The sequence below is a fragment of the Emys orbicularis genome, chromosome 1 (assembly GCF_028017835.1).
Source record: "Emys orbicularis isolate rEmyOrb1 chromosome 1, rEmyOrb1.hap1, whole genome shotgun sequence".
NCBI classification, from domain to species: Eukaryota; Metazoa; Chordata; order Testudines; family Emydidae; genus Emys; species Emys orbicularis.
This window is the reverse complement of record NC_088683.1, coordinates 98,283,609-98,302,888: the sequence shown is the minus strand read 5'-3', so window position 1 is coordinate 98,302,888 and position 19,280 is coordinate 98,283,609. Positions and strand designations below refer to the sequence as shown.

At 44.2% G+C, this 19,280-nt stretch overlaps 1 protein-coding gene across 1 annotated transcript in view; it reads right to left on the bottom strand.

Moving 5' to 3' along the window:
- FAM227A (family with sequence similarity 227 member A) overlaps positions 1 to 19,280 on the bottom strand; it is a 53,473-nt gene that overhangs the window by 22,072 nt on the left and 12,121 nt on the right. Inside the window, exons 5-12 of the mRNA XM_065405496.1 lie at positions 15,543 to 15,695; positions 15,138 to 15,239; positions 12,534 to 12,638; positions 10,593 to 10,716; positions 7,639 to 7,746; positions 6,697 to 6,776; positions 2,253 to 2,355; positions 1,744 to 1,868 (exon numbers count right to left, since the gene is read on the bottom strand). Of these exons, the coding sequence (XP_065261568.1) occupies positions 1,744 to 1,868; positions 2,253 to 2,355; positions 6,697 to 6,776; positions 7,639 to 7,746; positions 10,593 to 10,716; positions 12,534 to 12,638; positions 15,138 to 15,239; positions 15,543 to 15,695 (900 nt within the window). The remainder of the gene's footprint in view (positions 1 to 1,743; positions 1,869 to 2,252; positions 2,356 to 6,696; positions 6,777 to 7,638; positions 7,747 to 10,592; positions 10,717 to 12,533; positions 12,639 to 15,137; positions 15,240 to 15,542; positions 15,696 to 19,280) is intronic.

The following is a 19,280-nucleotide window of genomic DNA, read 5'->3' as shown; positions in this document are numbered from 1 at the left end:
CAGCGCTTGCTGCCGCAAAACAGCTGTTTCGTGGCGTCACAAGCTCCGGGATGGAGGGGGAGGAGCAAGAACACAGGCGCGCTCAGGGGAGGAGGTGGGGAAGAGGAGGAGCCGGGGTGGGGATTTGGGGAAGGATTCGAATAGGGGCATGGAGGGGGCAGAGTTGGGGCGGAGACTTTGGGGAAGGGGTTGGAATGGGGGCGGGGCAGGGGTGGAGTCGGGGCGGGGCCGGGGGCAGAGGGGGGTTGAGCACCCACCGGTGCCAGCAGAACTCAGCACCTATGCTTCTCCATACAGTTTTCTGTGGCAGAAGATTGAGAACCTTAATGGGGGACTTCCACATACCCTCCCTCTACAGCCTGTGTATGTGCCCTGGGAAAGCAAGTATTTGTCTGTATTAGCTAGTGCAAATCCACCACCACAACCACAGAATCATAGAAATGTAGGGCTGGAAGTGACCTCAAGAAATCATCATGTCCAGCCCTCTGCACTGAGGCAGGACCAAGTAAACCTAGACCAATGCTGAAGGTGTTTGTCCAGCCTGTTCTTAAAAATCTCCAGTGATGGAGATTCTATAACCTCCCTTTGAAGCCTGTTCTAGAATTGAACTACCCTTATAGTTAGAAAGCTTTTCCTAATATCAAAACTAAATCTCCCTTGCTACAGATTAACCCCATTACTTCATGTTCTTCCTTCAGTGGACATTGATCAAATGATTGAAACAAATGATCACCTTCCTTTTTATAACAGCCCTTGACATATTTGAAGACTTATCAGGTCCCTCCTCATTCAGTCTCCTTTTCTCAAGACTAAACATGCCCAGTATTTGTTAACCTTTCCTCATAGGTCAGGTTTTCTAAACCTTTTATGATTTTTGTTGCTCTCCTCTGGACTCTGTCCAATTTGTCCACATCTTTCCTAAAGCATGGTGACCAGAAATGGACATAGTACTCCTGCTGAGGCCTCACCAATGCTGAGTAGAGTGAGCCAATTACCTCTTGTGTCTTATATACAACACTCCTGTTAATACACCCGGGAATGATATTAGCCTTTTTGCAACTGCATCATATTGTTGGCTCATATTCAATTTGTGATCCACTATAATCCCCAGATCCTTTTCAGCAGTACTACAGCCTAGCTGGTTAATCCCCATTTTATAGATGAGATTTTGATTTTTCCTTCCTACGTGTAGTACTTGTTTTTATTGAATTTCATCTTGTTGATTTCAGACCAGTTCTCCAATTTATCAAGGTCATTTTGAATTGTAATCCTGTCCTCCAAAATGCTTGCAACTTCACCCATCTTGGTGTCATCTGCAAATTTTATAAGCATACTCTTCACTCCATTATTGAAGTCATTAATGAAAATATTAAATAGTATCAGATCCAGGACTGATCCCTGTGGGACCCCACTAGATGCCTCCTCCCACTTTGACAGCAAACCATTGATAACTACCCTTGAGTAAAATCTTTCAACCAGTTGTGCTCCCACCTTACAGTAATTTCATCAAGATCGTATTTCCCTAGTTTGCTTATGAGACTGTCAAGTGGAACTGGGTCAAAAACCTTACTAAAAATCAAGCACTTGGGGTAGCTGGTGAGGATTCCTTTCTGGAGTTCTGAGGATATTTTGGTATCAACAGCATGAGACAGGCACCGGCAGATGTGTGCCGTACCAGAGGAGAGGAAAACCTCACTCAGTCTGTCACAACTTCTCCCATCCCCTCTCCACGCACAGCATTACCTCTCTATGAAGGGGGGCGATCTTTAGCCGCCTTGTTTCAAATGTGCGTTGGGGCTGCTTCCAAGCACTTTTCAGGTCATCCTTTTCAGGCTGCAGATCATGTGGCATGGTATGAGGATTGATGCCTGGTGCAAGAAAGAAACATCAGCTGTAAGATATCTCCTCACCATTCTGTTGCTATCATACTTCTCTTAAAACAATATAGTAGCGGAATAAAGACGTGACTGATTCAGTAGAAGTAGTAGGGGGCAGTGATACACACATGCACACCATAAATCCATCCCAAAAGAAGCAACTGCACTAATTCAACCACAAAAAGAAAGCTCATATACATACAAGCAGCTCTGATATATTCTGATCAGTAGAAATCAGTGGGGTGAACAAATTCACTCCTGCTTGTCATATAGGGAACACACACCTATTACATTGCAAGGGGATCATGAAACAGCAAGTCCTTAGAAAGTCTGAATAAATCAAAGAAGGTTTCATCTTTCTTCCAAATCCTTTACCTTTCAAGGACATAGATGCATGTACAACTTCCTTGGAGTCGAGGTCCACGCTTGTTTGATCAGGTTGGTACTTGTTAACAGTTTGGCCCAAAGACATGGATTTCTGGGACCAAGAAAGAAGGAAAGGAAGGAAAAAGTTTAATGGACTCATACATCATGTTGATAGGCTTAGTGCTTTAATCTTCTCTGTCCACCTGAAAAATGCCATTTGCCCCCCACTGATACATAACTGCCTTTGAGGAGAAATACTGTCTCTACTAGCAACGCTACATAGTAGAGTCATAAGAAAGGAAATAAAAAATAGCCTTTCAATTGAAACTACAGGAGAAATTTTAGGTTGGTAGAATGTAACTATGTGGGTTGGTAGATAGCTAAGACAGCTGCCGAATCCTCTGTGTAGTGAAAAGTGACTGATGGGAACACTTCCTAAAATGCCCCAGCCTTCTGAAGCCATCTGCCTCTGGCTGCAGAATGTCTGGAAATGGCTTCCTTCAAAGGCCATCAATTCAAGTTTGCTCAAGAGCAACAAACTAGCATTCTTTCCCAGCTTCCATCCTGCTGGCCTGGAGATCTACCTCATACATCTATAGGTGAATCAATTTTGTAACTTAGTGAATCTCCTCCAGAAATCCCTTCACCACATAGCTTCTCCATGAATCATGGCATCCCTTTGCCACCCTCCAGCAACAGAGCAGTATGGGTGAGGGAAATACTTTTCTCCAGAGGCAAGACCCTAGGCTGGGCTGTGACCAATAGGTCCTGCTTGGGCTAGACAAATTCAGACTGACAATAAGGCATAAATTTTTAACAGTGAGAGTAATTAACCACTGGAACAATTTACCATGGGTCATGGTGGATTCTCCATCACTGTAAAAGCAGTAAAGAGTCCTGTGGCACCTTATAGACTAACTGACGTATCGGAGCATGAGCTTTCGTGGGTGATGCATGGTCCGACGAAGTGGGTATTCACCCACGAAAGCTCATGCTCCAATACGTCTGTTAGTCTATAAGGTGCCACAGGACCAGGGCCGGCTCTAGGATTTTTGCCGCCCAAGGCAAAAACAATTTTGGCCGCCCCCCCCCCCCCCCCCGTTTTTTAATTACCCCCACCCCCGGCCCCGCCCCAACTCCGCCCCTTCCCCAAATCCCCAGCCCTGCCTCCTCCCCCCAAGCCTAGGAGGGAGAGCAGCGGCGCGCGAAACAACTGTTTCGCGCGCCGCGGCCGCTCGGGATCTCCCCCTCCCTCCCAGGTTTGAGAGCCTGGGAGGGAGGGGGAGACTCAGAGTGGCCACGGCGCGGGCGCCGCTTCTCCCCCTCCCTCCCAGGCTCTCAAGCCTGGGAGGGAGGGGGAGCAGCGGCGCGCGAGCGGCAGCGGAGGTGAGCCAGGGCGGCTGGGGCACATTTTTAGGGGCGGCATTCTGGCGCCGGCCATGCCGCCCCTAAAAATGTGCCGCCCCAAGCACCAGCTTGTTTTGCTGGTGCCTAGAGCCGGCCCTGCACAGGACTCTTAGTCTGGATCTGTAAAAGCAGCAAACATGGCTACCCCTCTGATACTCTCTATCACTGGCAATTTTTAAATCAAGGTTGGACCTTTTTCTAAAAGATCTGCTCTAGGAATTATTTTGGGGAAGTTCTTTGGCCTGTGTTATACAAGAGGTCAGACTAGATGATCACATTGGTCCCTTCTGGCCTTGGAATCTGTGGATCTGTGAATATGCAACAATGCACTTGGATAAAATGGATATTGTGATGTACACAAAGCTTCTTCCAGCTCACACATTGATCCAAAGAACAATAAAAGTGATCTGGGGACTGGAAGGACTGCTTTACTTATATTAAATGAACAAAATACAATAGGCTGTATTCAGCTTATTTTTCAAAGAATACCATTTACTAAGGAACAGGCAGACCTGAATACTGATCATCCATTCCCTCCTCCCTCCCTCTCCCCCCAACACACATCCTTTGCAATACAGTAAAGGTCAGCTGGAACCCAATTCACTCCCACTGTACATAAGCAAAATATGCTGCTCCGATCAGGTCACTCCCCACTTTGAATCTCTTCACAATCACTGGCTTCCGTATCAAGTTCAGTTTTCTCAACCTTTCATTCAAGGGTTCTGCAAAATTCAGCCCCTGCCCACATCTCACTTAATACCAGCCTCCCACTGCCTGTGCTCTTTCCATGCCACGCTTCTCAATACCTCTTTTGTACTTTTCCTCCCACTCTTATCTTCATCTTCTAGGAAATATCCGTACCCGAGAGATATAGTTAAACCGACGTAACCCCCAGTGTAGACAGTGCTAAGTCAACTTAAGAATTCTTCCGTCAACCTAGCTACCGCCTCTTGGGGAGGTGGATTAACTACAACGATGGGAGAACCCCTCCCACCAGCGTAAGTAGTGTCAATGCTGAAGCACTACTGCTGCTGTGCCACTATAGCATTTCAAGTGTAGACAAGACCTTATACACAGAACACCTTTCCTGCTTCTTGTGCATCAAATAACCACCTTTTCCTCCCTCCTAAAATACTGCTATTCTGCAAAGCTCATCCGTGTTAATATGGGCAGGAAATCAGTGTTAACCTTAGGCTGGAAATTTGAAGGTTTCGAACCCTCAGAGAACTGAGGATATGGAACAGCCTCCCGATAACAGGTGTGGGTGCAAAAAAATCTAACTAATTTTAAAATGGAGCTTGGCAAGTTTATGAATGGGATTATATAACAGGAGTGCCACAATAACAGGAGACTGGACTCGATGACCCAGGAGGTCTCTTCCAGTCCTATGTCCTATATTCCTTAATCTACCAAAGAAATAAATGTATTTATAAGCAACAAAAAAGACACCTAATCTGATATCTAATCTAAGATAACTATTTTATCTATGGTATTTCTAAGATACTTGTCACCTTTTATCTAAGTACAGACATTACTGCTTTTACATCAGTCCATCATCTGGTCACTTGGGCCAAGATTTTCAAAAATAGGAGCCTCACCTTAGACTCAAAAATAAGGAGCGAGATTTTCAAAATCGGAGCACCTAACAGTTCCTTCCTTAATTTTGAAAATCTTGATCCTTGTGTTTTATGAACTTGATCTTTCACTTTCTTTGCATGTGGAATTCTCATATGTTCTTCTAACTTAGAAGGTAAATTCTTTGACAGCCTTGTACAAAACAGAGGAAGACAGAGCATGCTGACATGCTCCATAAAATCCATAAATAATAAGTTACGGTTGCTAGCTGGTTAAACTTGGAACACAAGCAATGTGTTAGGTTACTAGTGAATGAACAAATAAATAGTGAGAAGTGATTGTACGTTAACTCATAAAATAATTCATGCTGCTTCATCTCCCTCTTCGTTTAACAAAAATTAAATCTGCAGACACTGTGATTTCGGTCTGTTTCTACTTTTGAGATGAGTACAACCAAATCACTTGGGTTAGTGCCTACCATTGTGGCTATTTAAAACATTTTAAAAACACTTTTAAGCACCAAGAAAAGTTACTTGCTGCAATGCAAAAACAATAGCTATCTTTTCATTTAACCAAACACTCAAAGCCACAGTTATAGATAGAGTGCTCACATTTCACTTGCGCTACATCTTTTCAAAATATGAGTTTCTAATCATGGTAAACTTTCACCTGTAATACAGCAGAACCTCAATTTTATGAACACTAGTCTTATGAACGATCAGTTATATGAACCATTTTTTCTGATAGGAAAAAAAATCATTTAAACAAAAGTGAAGTCAGTAAAGAATAAGTCAACATCCCTTCATGTTCCAATTCCTTCAATGCATTGGAAATCGCTTTGCAGTAGTTTGAAGGAGAAGAGGAAAGGAATGCAGTACATCATACTGCAACTTATTCACCGTACCTACTGTAATTTTGAGATGTTCAATTTTATGAACTCCTCAATCCCCAATTATTTTGTAAAATAGGAATTGTACTGTATTCAGATTTTGTGAATCTTAGTAATATTCAAGCACTTGGAACATGCCTGTCTGTCTCCCCTGCCTCTCTGACTTCTTTATTTCTTGGGAAGGCTCTTCCTTGGCTCAGGGAGTAAGACTATGGGCAACAATTATCAAGATCTAAGGTTAGCTAGTAAAGGAAACCCTCTGAGTGTAAATCCCAGGATAGCAGAGGAATTGTACAAGGTGTTTACAGAAAACATAATTCAGAGTAATGGGATGAAGATGAGCAAAGATTAAAAAAAATAGATGGATATTAGGAAACCTTTCCTAATGGTGAGGGGAAAGTCCCTTCTCCCAAGTCATTTAACGGCCAATTGGACAAAAGAACAGGGAACAAGTCTGCACTAGCTGGAGAAAGGGGAAAGATGAAAAGATGTGAAATGGATCATTTCAGTCTCAAATGTCTCCGTTTCTATGACATCCTCCCTTGCCTTGTTGCATGTCTTCATGAACAAGATGCTCTTTACCTTGTATGGTTGAATGGATGGCTGAGGAGTCTTTTCTGGGTTGTCAGAAGCCTTTGAGGAAGCAAAGGGGACAGAGGATTCTGGGGAAAAACAGTTACACATATTGCTCATCATTTTTAAATCTGTGACCAAGGACCAAGTCTGGCTAGAGAGAACACTCTATACAAAACTCTGTTTACTTGGGACTCAGTGCAGTCACTGAATGAGATCTTGGTTCTGTCCCTGTATTTACAGTCTATTTGTTAAGGTCCTTTGTGTTCCTTATAGAATGATGAATATTCTCCTTTATCCCTATTAAATGCACCACCCTTGTTGCAATCGCACATGTCATGACCTTGGATGGGATCCCCTTTGGGATCTGTCAAAACCACTTCTAAGCTAGCCAGAGTGGGTATTGATGAGTAACATAATGTGCTCCCTGCTTCCCTCCAGCACTTGCATCCCTTGCTGACCCAGAGAGGAACGAGAACCTAGGACAGGGAACGAAGCCAGGTCTCCCCCACAGCAGTGCAGAGTACTACTCCTATAGAACCAAGCCTGGTCCCTGCAGCTCTCCCGTTGCCTGATGAAACAGAGAATAAGAGACAAACAGAGAATTGAATGCAAATCTGCATGCTGGCAAAGAGCACTTATCCCAGCTTAGCTCAGGTCATCGCCAGTCATTCAAAAGTTCTTTAGCCAGGATGCTCTGGTTGCAAATGAGTATTTATCAGTTCTCTCTGACAAAAGGGCAGCTCACAAATACATCACTCAGATACAATATATCAACATGAAGCCAGGCCTCTGACTCATGCCATTTTTCTAGCTCCCCAGCACAGCTATTTGTTGATCCTGCAAAGACAAGGCATCTTGTATGGAACAGTGGATGCCTGGTTTGGACACCAAGCCCCTGTTCAGCTCAGCAGGCACATGGGCGGGAAGCTATTTTATCAGTGCTCTTACCTGTCCTCTGCTTTCCCTTTGTTGACAGCAAGTCTTCCCTCCTAAATCTCTCTGGTTCCAGATGGGAGTAGTCCCAGTTACTGTAGCTCCCTGGGACAGGCAGTGTCCCTAAGGGGAGGAGGGGGTAATGAGAAATAGTGAGAGAGACTGGAAATGAAGGAGAGAGAAATAGCAAAAGAAGAAGTGCAAAAAAGAGCTACAAAAGGATCTCACAAAACTGGGTGACTGGGCAACAAAATGGCAGATGAAATTTAATGTTGATAAATGCAAAGTAATGCACACTGGAAAACATAATCCTAACTATACATATACAATGATGGGGTCTAAATTAGTTGTTACCACTCAAGAAAGAGATCTTGGAGTCATTGTGGATAGTTCTCTGAAAACCCACTCAATGTGCAGCAGCAGTCAAAAAAGCGAACAGAATGTTGGGAATCATCAAGAAAGGGATAGATAATAAGACAGAAAATATCATATTGCCTCTATATAAGTCCATGATACGCCCACACCTTGAATACTGCGTGCAGATGTGGTCGCCCCATCTCAAAAAAGATATACTGGAATTGGAAAAGGTTCAGAAAAGGGCAACAAAAATGATTAGGGATATAGAAGGCTTCCGTATGAGGAGACATTAACAAGACTGGGACTTTTCAGCTTGGAACAGAGGCAACTAAGGGGGGATATGATAGAGATCTATAAAATCATGAGTGGTATAGAGAAAGTAAATAAGGAAGTGTTATTTACTCCTTCTCATAATACAAGAACAAGGGGCCACCAAATGAAATTAATAGGTAGCAGGTTTAAAACAAACACAAGAAAGTATTTTTTCACGCAACGCACTGTCAACCTCTGGAACTCCTTGCCAGAGGGTATTGTGAAGGCCAATACTATAATGAGGTTCAAAATGGAGCTAGATTCATGGAAGATAGCCATTGATGGACCTATTAGCCAGGATGGGCAGGAATGGTGTCCCTAGCCTTTGTTTGCCAGAAGCTGGGATTGGGTGACAGGGCATGGATCACTTGATGATAACCTGTCTGTTCATTCCCTTTGAGGCACCTGCCATTGGCCACTGTCAGAGGACAGGATACTGGGCTTGATGGACCTTTGGTCTGACCCAGTATGGCCGTTCTTATGTTTTTATGTTAAGTAATAACAGAAAGAGAAAATACAGTTTAGCACTTTTGTAGCACTTTTCATCTTCAGAGTTGCAACAAACATTAACTAAACCTCACAATGCCCCAGTAGCTGCTCTATCGTCCACAGTATACAGATGGAAATGCCAAGGGAGAAAGCTGGTAATTGGCCAAGACATCAGAGGAAATCTGCCCCAGGACTGGGTATAGAATTCAGGAGTTGCTTGCTCCCAATCCTATGTTCATACCATGATTAAGACTAATATTAAAATTATTTCACTTGAGAGGAGAACATAAGAGAGAATCAAAGTAACAGAAAGAGAGAGTGATAGTGAAGGTGAGAATGAGACAGAGAGCAGAATGAAGAGACACATAGAAGTGGGATAAATTGAGGAAGGAGGGGGTGGTAAGAGGAGAGTGAAAACCCAGTTTGCATGGAGTATTCATTGCTTCAGAGGCTGAAAATGTCCATTGGACTTGTATCTCCCGTCTATCAAAGAGGGATGAACTCCAGGAAGAAGACATCCCACCCAGAACACCCGACTCCCAGGAATTGATTTTATGTTTGCTGCAGTCCACCAAAGTGAGTAGGGTGATGGAGAAAGGAAAACCAGGAATTTCTCCCAGAGATCTGGAAATTGTGTACCAGGGTCCCATATTTAGAGCTGGGTGAAATTTTTTAGATTAACAATTTAGTCACCAAAAAATGAAGTTTTGGTCAACCAGAAACTATTCATGAATTTGACTCAGTTTTGACAGAGAAAAACTTTTTCCAGGCCAGCAACCAGGAGATATGGATTCAAATCCCTCCTCTGAATCAGGCAGAGAGAAGATATGAATCCACATCTCATACCTCTCAAGTAAGGGCTTTAATTACCAGGTTATAGAGTTTTTGTCACCAGGGCCACACAGATTTTTGGGGATTCAGGGCAAAATCCAAAACCACACCCTTCCAAAAATGTACCACTAAGGGGAAGCCCCAGTGGGAGAGAGGGGAGGTTTGAAGAGCGAGTTCACCCCACAGTGGCGGCTCCTGTCCCACAGGGCTGGGCCCACCTCCCCACTCTGGGCATGGTGACATGGCGCACAGGATCACAGTACCATTCTTCCTGACCACTTCTCCCTCATGATAGAGGGGCTGCCAGACCAAACCCGAGTGGCGCTGTGACCCCACACACCAGGCTACAACCCATCTCAGTTTAGGGGCCCTCAAATGGGGGCCTGGGCAAACTGTCGTCTCCCATACCCACCAGGCAGCCCTGGTCCTCATTCACTCTCTCTTTGGCCCAGTGAATATTTAAGTATTTCTAGAAAGTGAAACTGCTTCCACAGGAGAGACTGAGAGCAACCCAACTTAAACCAGCCTGGTGGTTACAATGCTCACCTGGGAGAGGGGAAAACTGAGTTCAAGTCCCTGCTCCAGAGTGGGGATTCAAACCTGGGTCTCCCATATCCCAGGCAAACACCCTAATCACTGGGCTAAAAGTTTCGGACATGGACATGCAGTTTGCTGGTCTGACAAAGACTTTTCAGATTTGCTGACACATTCTGAACATTTTCAGAACCGAACAGAGCATTTTTTCTAATTTTTTTGGTCTGCTCTCCAAATCAAAAAGTCAATGATTCACTCAGTTCTATCCTTATGTTCCTCTCTATTCTTTTTGCTCCCTAGTACCACAGGATGGAAGTGGGCTAGAGACATTTTTATTAAGGCCAGGGAAAGAAGGCAGTTTGAAAGGCTGGAAAGTATTCTCCTCCATTTGGCTGAATATGACCTGCACATATTGCCTTTTAAGCAGGAAGAAAAAGCCCTCTCACCTGCCATCCACTCTGACAGCACATTGCAGAGCTGGGACTTGAACTCATGTGTATTGAACCAGGATCTTGGAAAGCAGGAGCAGAAGCAAGTGTACAAGGTTTGGCTCAGCAATGAAGGGAAAACCTAAGGGTTAAGGAAAGAAAAATCAGAACTCCATCAATCTAGACAGGTTAGAGGAGAGACGTTGGACAGACTGTTCTTTCTTAGAGCTTAAAAGGGCTGTATTCCTTCCTCACATATACAGGGACTATCCAAAATTCCAATCCACACAGATTCAGTCATAAAGGAATAGCCTCAATTTTAATATAAACAATCATTTAGCTAGCATTGTAATTTTGTTTCTTGTGCCATTTCTCCTGCTTGTTTTTTTTACATTAGAAACATCAAGAATGTTAAGTCGGGTTTGTTGGAAGACTTCTTCGTGTACGTGGACCTCTCATACCTTAACTGAGGGGATGAGGGGGTTGCTGAATCCTAAACAAAGCCATCCTGTCTCCCAAATATTTGTTAAACACTGGCATTACACAGGTGTTCAGACACACAAACCAAAACCTAAGTTTCAAACAGTTTGAATAAAAATCTCTTCCCTTCATAATTGCTCAACTTTCAGTCCCTTGTGATGTCACTAGTTTTCCAGTCATATAGGGTCTTCTAGGAGGAGACATGAATTTCTAAATTTAAGAAACAAGCAGAAAAATGTTTGCACCGTTGGAAGCAAAAGAGGAGACAAACTTTTTTTTTTTTCCTTTGAAGGTCATGTTTACCAAAAGGAAGCAAGAGGCCACAGAATCAGATGGGCCTTCCGTGTGGAAATACAAGACCCCTGGGATGAGGATAAAAGACTGAAGTGAGAGGAAGAAAGAGCGGCAGACAACAAAGTCAAGGGAAAATGAAGAAAGGCAGCTGGGGCAGTAAATAAATAACTCAAGTAGAGAGGGCAGAAAGAATTGGATGGAGTGCATCTCAATGGAGGCAAAGGAGCAGGGTGGGGGAGAAGTAAACCTATCCCCTCAAAAACAAAAACCACCATGGCATTAACATGTCATTTGCTGCCATCACATACGTCACTCTGCTTGTGTGTTCTACCCCTTCCCCCATCCCGAGTCTGTCTTGTCTGTTTAGATTATAATTTCTTCAGGTCAGGTACCATCTATTAGTCTATGTTTGTACAGCAACTCACACAATGGGGCCACATTCTTGGTTGTCCCTTAGGCACTAATGTAATAAACATGATTAATAAATATAATAATAATAATTAATAATAAAGTGTGAGAAGAATGCTTCAAGCGTGGGGAGAATTGGAGAAAGAAAAGGCAATCACAGATGCTGAGTCAGATGGAGAATTAGTTTTCAATGAGACAAGGAGATGGAAGGAGTCCAAAATAAAAAGGTTGGGGATCAGGGTTAGTTTCTTGGAGGTGAACCAGAAATTACAGAAGAAACAGAAAGGAACAGGGAATTCAGAGGATGAGTAAGGATGAAGGAGAAGAGCCTGTGGGATGGGGATGAAGGCATGAGGATGAACAAGAGGAGGGTATGAAGAGTGGATCTTGATGGGGAGAGACAGAGCTGCTCCTCAGATTTCATCACCCCTACCCATGATTTTAGATTATTAAAAGATATTCACAAGACAAGAGCATGAACCATATTGGTCATCATGGAGCATTCCAAACTGTGGGGATATCAGACAAGATAGTCTGCTATTCAACAAGAGTTCAAATCCAATTGATCACGGCACATTCCAAGCCCTGGAAGAATTAATTAGTAAATGCCTGTACAGCATTCTAAAAATATAAAGTGCTATATATGGGGTAACTGTTGTTAGTGTCAGATTATCCCTGTGGCCAGAGATAAAGGGGCGGATAGTGGTGGGTATTCCCAGGTTATTTCACTGCTTAAGTGTAAACTCTATTGCTTTTTCTAAACCTTTTTACACTCACTTTAATAAGAGCATTCTGGTAGCGGAACTTGTGACAGTCAAACAGGAGGGCGGCATAATTCTTTGCAATGCGATCAAACAGCCGTCCCTGAATCTCTCTATTTGGCTACCAAGAAAGAAAGAAAGGAATGAATAATCAGAGAAGCATTCACCTACTCATCAAACCACAGCAACATGGAGATCCTCAAGCCTGTCCGAAGGTTTGTGTACGTGAGCAGAGTGGATTGATTTAAATCAAAGGGATTTAAATCACCAATTTTAATAATGATTTAAATCAGCAAACAGGAAACCTTGATTTAAAGAATCTATTTTAATCTTGTTATCTATTTGTACTCATTAGCTATTTTTCTAAATAAAGTTTGAGTCTCAGTGGGTGGTAACTATTAAAACATGTTGATTTGTAACTAAATAGCGCCTTTACACTAAATTTGGTACATCTGACCTCCTTTATAAAGCATTTTGAGATCTACTGATAAAAGCACTATATAAGAGCTGGGTATTATTTTTATTATTTTATTTTGCTAACCACGATGATACACTATATTTATGGACATTTATTTAAGCAATTATATAGCTTAACATACATTAAGTTTAAAATGGCGAATGATGCATTTCTTATTTACCACCTGATGATTAATTTTTTGCTCATGATTTGTGTCAAGGAACATCTGGATGAAAATTGGAATTCAATTAAAAATGCACAAAACATAATTTAATTTTTGTTATTAGTTAAATAAAACTACCTTAAATGTCCTGGATACATAGGGGGAAATATAAATTTATCAAAACATATTTTTCATTTAAAACTAGCTGATTTATTAAAGTATTATCTGTAGTTATGAATTTTGAACTGACTGTTTCTGGTCATCAACTTCCAATCAGTTTCTCAACTTTGAATGAGCTAATCATTGAACTGAACTTGTTGAATAACCTGAAATGAAGAAGAGGCCGTCAAATGTTGGTTTAGAACTTCAACTTTGGTTCCAGGTGCTTAGCCAGTTCAATGGTTGGACTTTCTTTAAAACTTCAGCAGCAAAGATGTACTGCTTGAATATTACTTTTTAAATTTAATTTAAATTATTTTAATAGATTACAATAAGTGTAGGTGTTAACATAGAGTGTAATAAAAGACAGTTACCTTTTCCATAACTGGTGTTCTTTAAGATGTGTTGCTCATGTCCATTCCATATTATGTGTGTGTGCTCGCCACATGCACAGGTGCTCGAAGTTTTTCCCTCAGCAGTATCTGTAGGGGACCGGCTCTGGTGCCCTCTGGAGCCTCCCCTACCCTCCCCACATGGCGCCGCCGGCTCCCCCCACCCTCAGTTCCTTCTTGCCGGAAACTCTGACAGTGGGGAAGGAGGGCAGGTTGTAGAATGGACATGGGCAACACACCTTTTCCGTAACTGGTGTTCTTCGAGATAACTGTCTTTTCTTCTTCGAGTGCTTGCTCATGTCCATTCCATATTAGGTGACTCCAAAGCAGTACCCCTGGAGGTCAGTAGGAGTTCACGGACGTGTAGACTGCAACACAGCTCTGCTGAACCCAGCGTCATCCCTGGCCTGCTGAGTGATGGCATAATGAGTGGTAAACATGTGAACAGAGTACCACGTTGCACCTCTACAGATGTCCTGGATAGGGATGTGTGCCTGGAAGGCTGCCGAAGATGCCTGAGCTCTGGCAATCGGCGGCGGCAGAATCCCCACCAGGTTGTAACAGGTTCTTATGCACTAGGTGATCCTATTTGAAATCCTCTGCGAGGACACCAGATGGCCCTTCATCCTATCCGCTGTAGCGATGAACAGCTGAGTTGATTTACGGAAAGGCTTGGTACGTTCTAAGTAAAAAGCCAAGGCCCTTCAGATGTCCAGCACGTGAAGATGCCTCTCTTCACTGGTCTTGTGCAGTTTGGGACAGAACACCGGGAGGAAGATGTCCTGATTCGTATGGAAAGTAGACAACACCTTCGGCAGGAAGCCTGGGTGGGGCCGCAGCTGAACCTTGTCTTTGTAGAAGACCGTGTATGGCGGTTCTGAGGTCAAGGCTTTCATTTCAGAGACTCGACTCGACGACGTCACCACCACCAAGAACGCAACCTTCCATGACAGGTGGGAAAGGGAGCAGGAACCCAGTGGCTCAAAGGGCAGGCCTGTGAGCCTAGAGAGGACCAAGTTAAGATCCCACTGTGGGACAGGAGTCCATACCTGCGGGAAGAGTCTCTCAAGCCCTCTCAAGAATCTGACCGTCATGTCATGGGAAAACACCATCTGTCCTTGGATCAGATCCAAGCCTTATACAGTGCTTGTCCCAGGCAAATTCCTCCCTGGCTATTTAAGGGATTTGTACAGACCCTAAATGCCACCACAGTGGGAGGGAGAATACCTCCTCTAGTCTGTATTGCATTGTAGGGGCTGGCTGGAGCAGGTATTCGCTCCCTACAAGGGACAGATGGAGCAGGAGTGGACCACACTGCACAATTTCGACCTTTTTTTTTCAATATTATTTTAAGACACTTATCAAACTTTCCTCTGGCAGAGACTCTATACTCAGTTGAACCGTGTGAAATACATCAATATCCAGCCCCTGTCCTAGTCTCTTCCTTACCTGATATAAGTGGAGAAAAAACCACCAGAAGCTGTCCAACAGGATAGCATGGGAGACTGGAGCTGTGAGAAACTTCTGCAGCATCTTTGAAGGAAAAGGAGTCTGACAAAGAAATGAAACTTTGCAACATCATGCAGCGCAGACAGATGAAGATACACTCACAAGGCAAATCACTCTCTGATCTTCACACACCCTCTCTCCTGTTCTCAACTCTACCACGAATCCATCCTTAAGAACCTCCAAATCTCTCATTCACAAAGCCTTACAAGCAGCACGCCATTTCTGAGAAACAAATGCGCACATTCTCACAGCACTCACACACACATTCACATACATGTGCATGGCATATCCACTCATATTGCACGCAAGCACACATTTGCTGCTCTTTGTAAGTATGCAGAGTACCTTCCCACTTGCTGACTTTCTCTGGGCACACACCACCTTCTCTATGACTTCAGCCAGCTCCGTCCCATTAGGCAGCGGTGTTGGCTCATGCTCGTTGTATCCTGGGTATTGATACAGTTCCACCAGCTTGTTCTTTTCTGATGTATTCTGAGGCTAGGGTGACAAAGAGGGAGGAAAGACACAATACAAAACACATATACTGATGACAAGTGCCTTCAAATCCCCCAGCCTGGTGCTTTATGTCTCAAGGGCAGGAACTAGCTATTTCAAGACTTCAATTATCTGGGTTGTGAGACTTCAATGGGGAGTTTGCGAGGTGGGGGTTGATCACCAGCCCATGCCCATTCCTTGTCCCCACTGAAATGGATTTGCTCAGGCACTTATAATTGGTCCAGATACCAGGAGTGCCCTATAAGGGTTTTCGAACCTGTCCCATTGGAGTCTATGGGAGTTTTGCCATTGACTTCAGACCCTAAGTGTTGTGCTGATTCTCATGGTGGCTACTCCGAAGTATCACACAAAAGATTTTGAGGTTTCACTCCTGGAGGACTGGTTGCAAATGGTTGAGTGTCAGATCATGGTTTGAGAGGCTGAAAATCACTGGTCTACCACAGCTGACACCCAGCAGAAGATGGAACTAGGGGAAAGGAATGAGAAGAGTATGCTGCAATCTTTATACTAGTTGCTGTTCTTTTCCCTGTGTGACTTCCCTTATCCTCTGCAAACTCCAGGGAGAAGGAAATCATGATTTCCATTTGTACAGAGCACACTACTCTTGGGTCTGTGAGTAGTCATCCATTGCTAGAAAAAGATCCAGAGTAAGATGCCAGAAACTGTTAGTGGCATGAATGTAGCAGCTACACAAGAAACTGAAAGGTTAAGATTATTTAGCTTGACGAGGAGAAGTTAGAGGGGACTTGATTGATGAGTCCAAAATGATGAGCGGCCTCAGCCTGATCTACACTCGAAAGCTAGGTTGATATAAGTTGCCTCCCATCAACCCATTTATGCATGAGTCCACACTCAAATTTGTCTCCTGCCAACATAAGTGTCCCATTACAGGTGACATAGTAACATCCCCTCCCTGAATGGCACTGAGCCATGGTCGACACAGTGAGAGTGTAGACACTGCACGAACCGTGCTGACCCTAACAGTCCTCCAGCAGGTCTCCCACAATGCTCGACAGCAACCACTCTGGTCACAATTGTGAACTCTGCTGCCTAGGGGTCACAGAGAATGGAAGTTACCAATCCCCCCTTTAAAACCTCTGTGTATTTTTGAAATGCCATTTCCTGATTGCCCAGCTTAGTGAGCTCACCTAGCAGCTCTCCCTTGTTGTGTACAGCTGCCAACTGACCATACTGGTCACACGCTCTAGACACACTCCTGCCTGGAGTAGCAGGAGACAGTGGATCTCCTGGGCCTCTGGGGAGAAGAGACTGTGCAGGCACAGCTATGGACCAGTCACATAAACATGGACATCTACAAAAAGATTGCACTGGGGATGCAGGCAAAAGGGTACAACAGGGATCAGCAGCAGTACCACATGAAAGCAAAGGAACTGCAGCAGACATTATGGAAGGCCAGGGAGGCCAACAGACGATCTGGTGCCAAGCCACAGACCTGCTGGTTTTACAACTAGCTGCATGCCATACTTGGTGGAGACCCCAACAGCATCCTTCAGATCACTATGGATTCCTTGGTGGAGCCTAAGAGAGAGACCCCTGCTGTGAACAGCCAGGAAGAGGAGGGACATGTGGTGAGCGGGTTCTGCTATGCTGCAAGCCAGGATCTTTTAGAGACTCCACTGCAGTCTAGACATTCCTGCCAGCTGAGCACAGATAAGCCAGATCCAGGGTAAAGAATCATAGAATCATAGAATATCAGGGTTGGAAGGGACCTCAGGAGGTCATCTAGTCCAACCCCCTGCTCAGAGCAGGACCAATCATCCCAGCCAGGGCTTTGTCAAGCCGGGCCTTAAAAACCTCTAAGGAAGGAGATTCCACCACCTCCCTAGGTAACGCATTCCAGTGCTTCACCACCCTCCTAGTGAAAATGTTTTTCCTAATATCCAACCTAAACCTCCCCCACTGCAACTTGAGACCATTACTCCTTGTTCTGTCATCAGGTACCACTGAGAACAGTCTAGATCCATCCTCTTTGGATCCCCCTTTCGGGTAATTGAAAGCAGCTATCAAATCCCCCCTCATTCTTCTCTTCTGCAGACTAAACAATCCCAGTTCCCTCAGCCTCTCCTCATAAGTCATGTGCTCCAGCCCCCTAATCATTTTTGTTGCCCTCCGCTGCTCCCTTAAAAAAAATAAATGTGAAGATGGTGCCAGGCTCAACCCCAGGTTAGCAGAACACAGGTTTCTGTTTTCGTTGTTTTACTCCTACCAGATGAAGAGGAGAAGAGGTAAAGGTACAACAAAACTTAGAGGTAGAGCTGGTATCTGCTTTTCTTTCCCCTGTCAGGCTGTGGGCGGGCTGTGTAGCAATTTGTTTATGTACATAAGGATGTTCCTTGTATCCTCCTGAGGGATCGTGATGAAATTTTCATGGAGATGGTCTGCAATCCTCTCCTGAAGGTTTCTAGAGGTGGCTGCTTGATTTCTTCCTCCACGGTAGGCACCATTGCAGTAAACAGGCTAGCAGCATATGGACTCAGGAGGCTTCAGGATCCCAGCAGCAGCTGTGCTCTCTGTGCCTTTGTTACCCTCAGGAGTGAGATATCAGCTAAAATCATCACCACCACCACCTGTGGCAAATAGCGCCAGTACTCAGTGCCATTGCCCTGTACTCGTATCCATGGAAATAGGGGCCGAAATTTTCCTGTTTTACACAACCAAACAATTCCCTCCTCCCTCACCCCCACTCCTGGTGGGCCATACTCACCTTGGCTGCAGCTGGAGAGTGGTGCTGTGCAGAGGTGACCCAAGACTGAAGTGTCAATAAGCATGTCTGATTTTAAAACTTTTATGGGCATAAAGAAGGGAGTTCTGAAACTAAACATTTTACTTTCTGTTGTGACTGTAAATATAATCTTTCATCTGTAGCTGCTGCCGTTACAGCCCTGAGAAGTGCTCCCTCCACACCCACGGGACACCAGTCCCTGATGAGGAGGAGGAAGAAGCAGACTACAGAGGACACGTTCAGGGAGATCCTGCAAACCAGTGCTGCATCAGACCATGAAAAGAAAGCCTGGAAAGTGAATATAGCAGACAGCTTGGAGAAGGAAAGAGTGGACAGGAGAAATGCCCAGGAGTCCTATCAGGGAAGGAAGAGGGAATCTTTCTTTGGAGCTATCAAGTTGGCCGATGTATGGCTTCATGAGTCGGGAGGAGCAAGGGGTACTCTGGGTCCACTAGAATCACAACTGGTATTTCAATATCGCCAATGGTCAATATCCACCAGTCAAGAAAGCATGTCACTGTGTGCAGCTTTCTGAACAGTCCTCTGTTCTTAAAGATGCAAGCCTCATGCCCACACTGATATGGGAGAAGTGTCTCCAGTGATCCACCAATGATTGCATAACCATAGATGTACTCGGTTGCAAGGTGGGCTGGTGCCAAATCAGTGATGTGCTGTATATGCCCCACTACAGTTTGGGAATCCTAGAGTTGCAAATACATCCACATGTTCCATAGAATCTCTATGGATAGTAATTTCATGCTCTAATAAGAATATAACATTAGGGATCTATTATCGACCACCTGACCAGGACAGTGATAGTGATG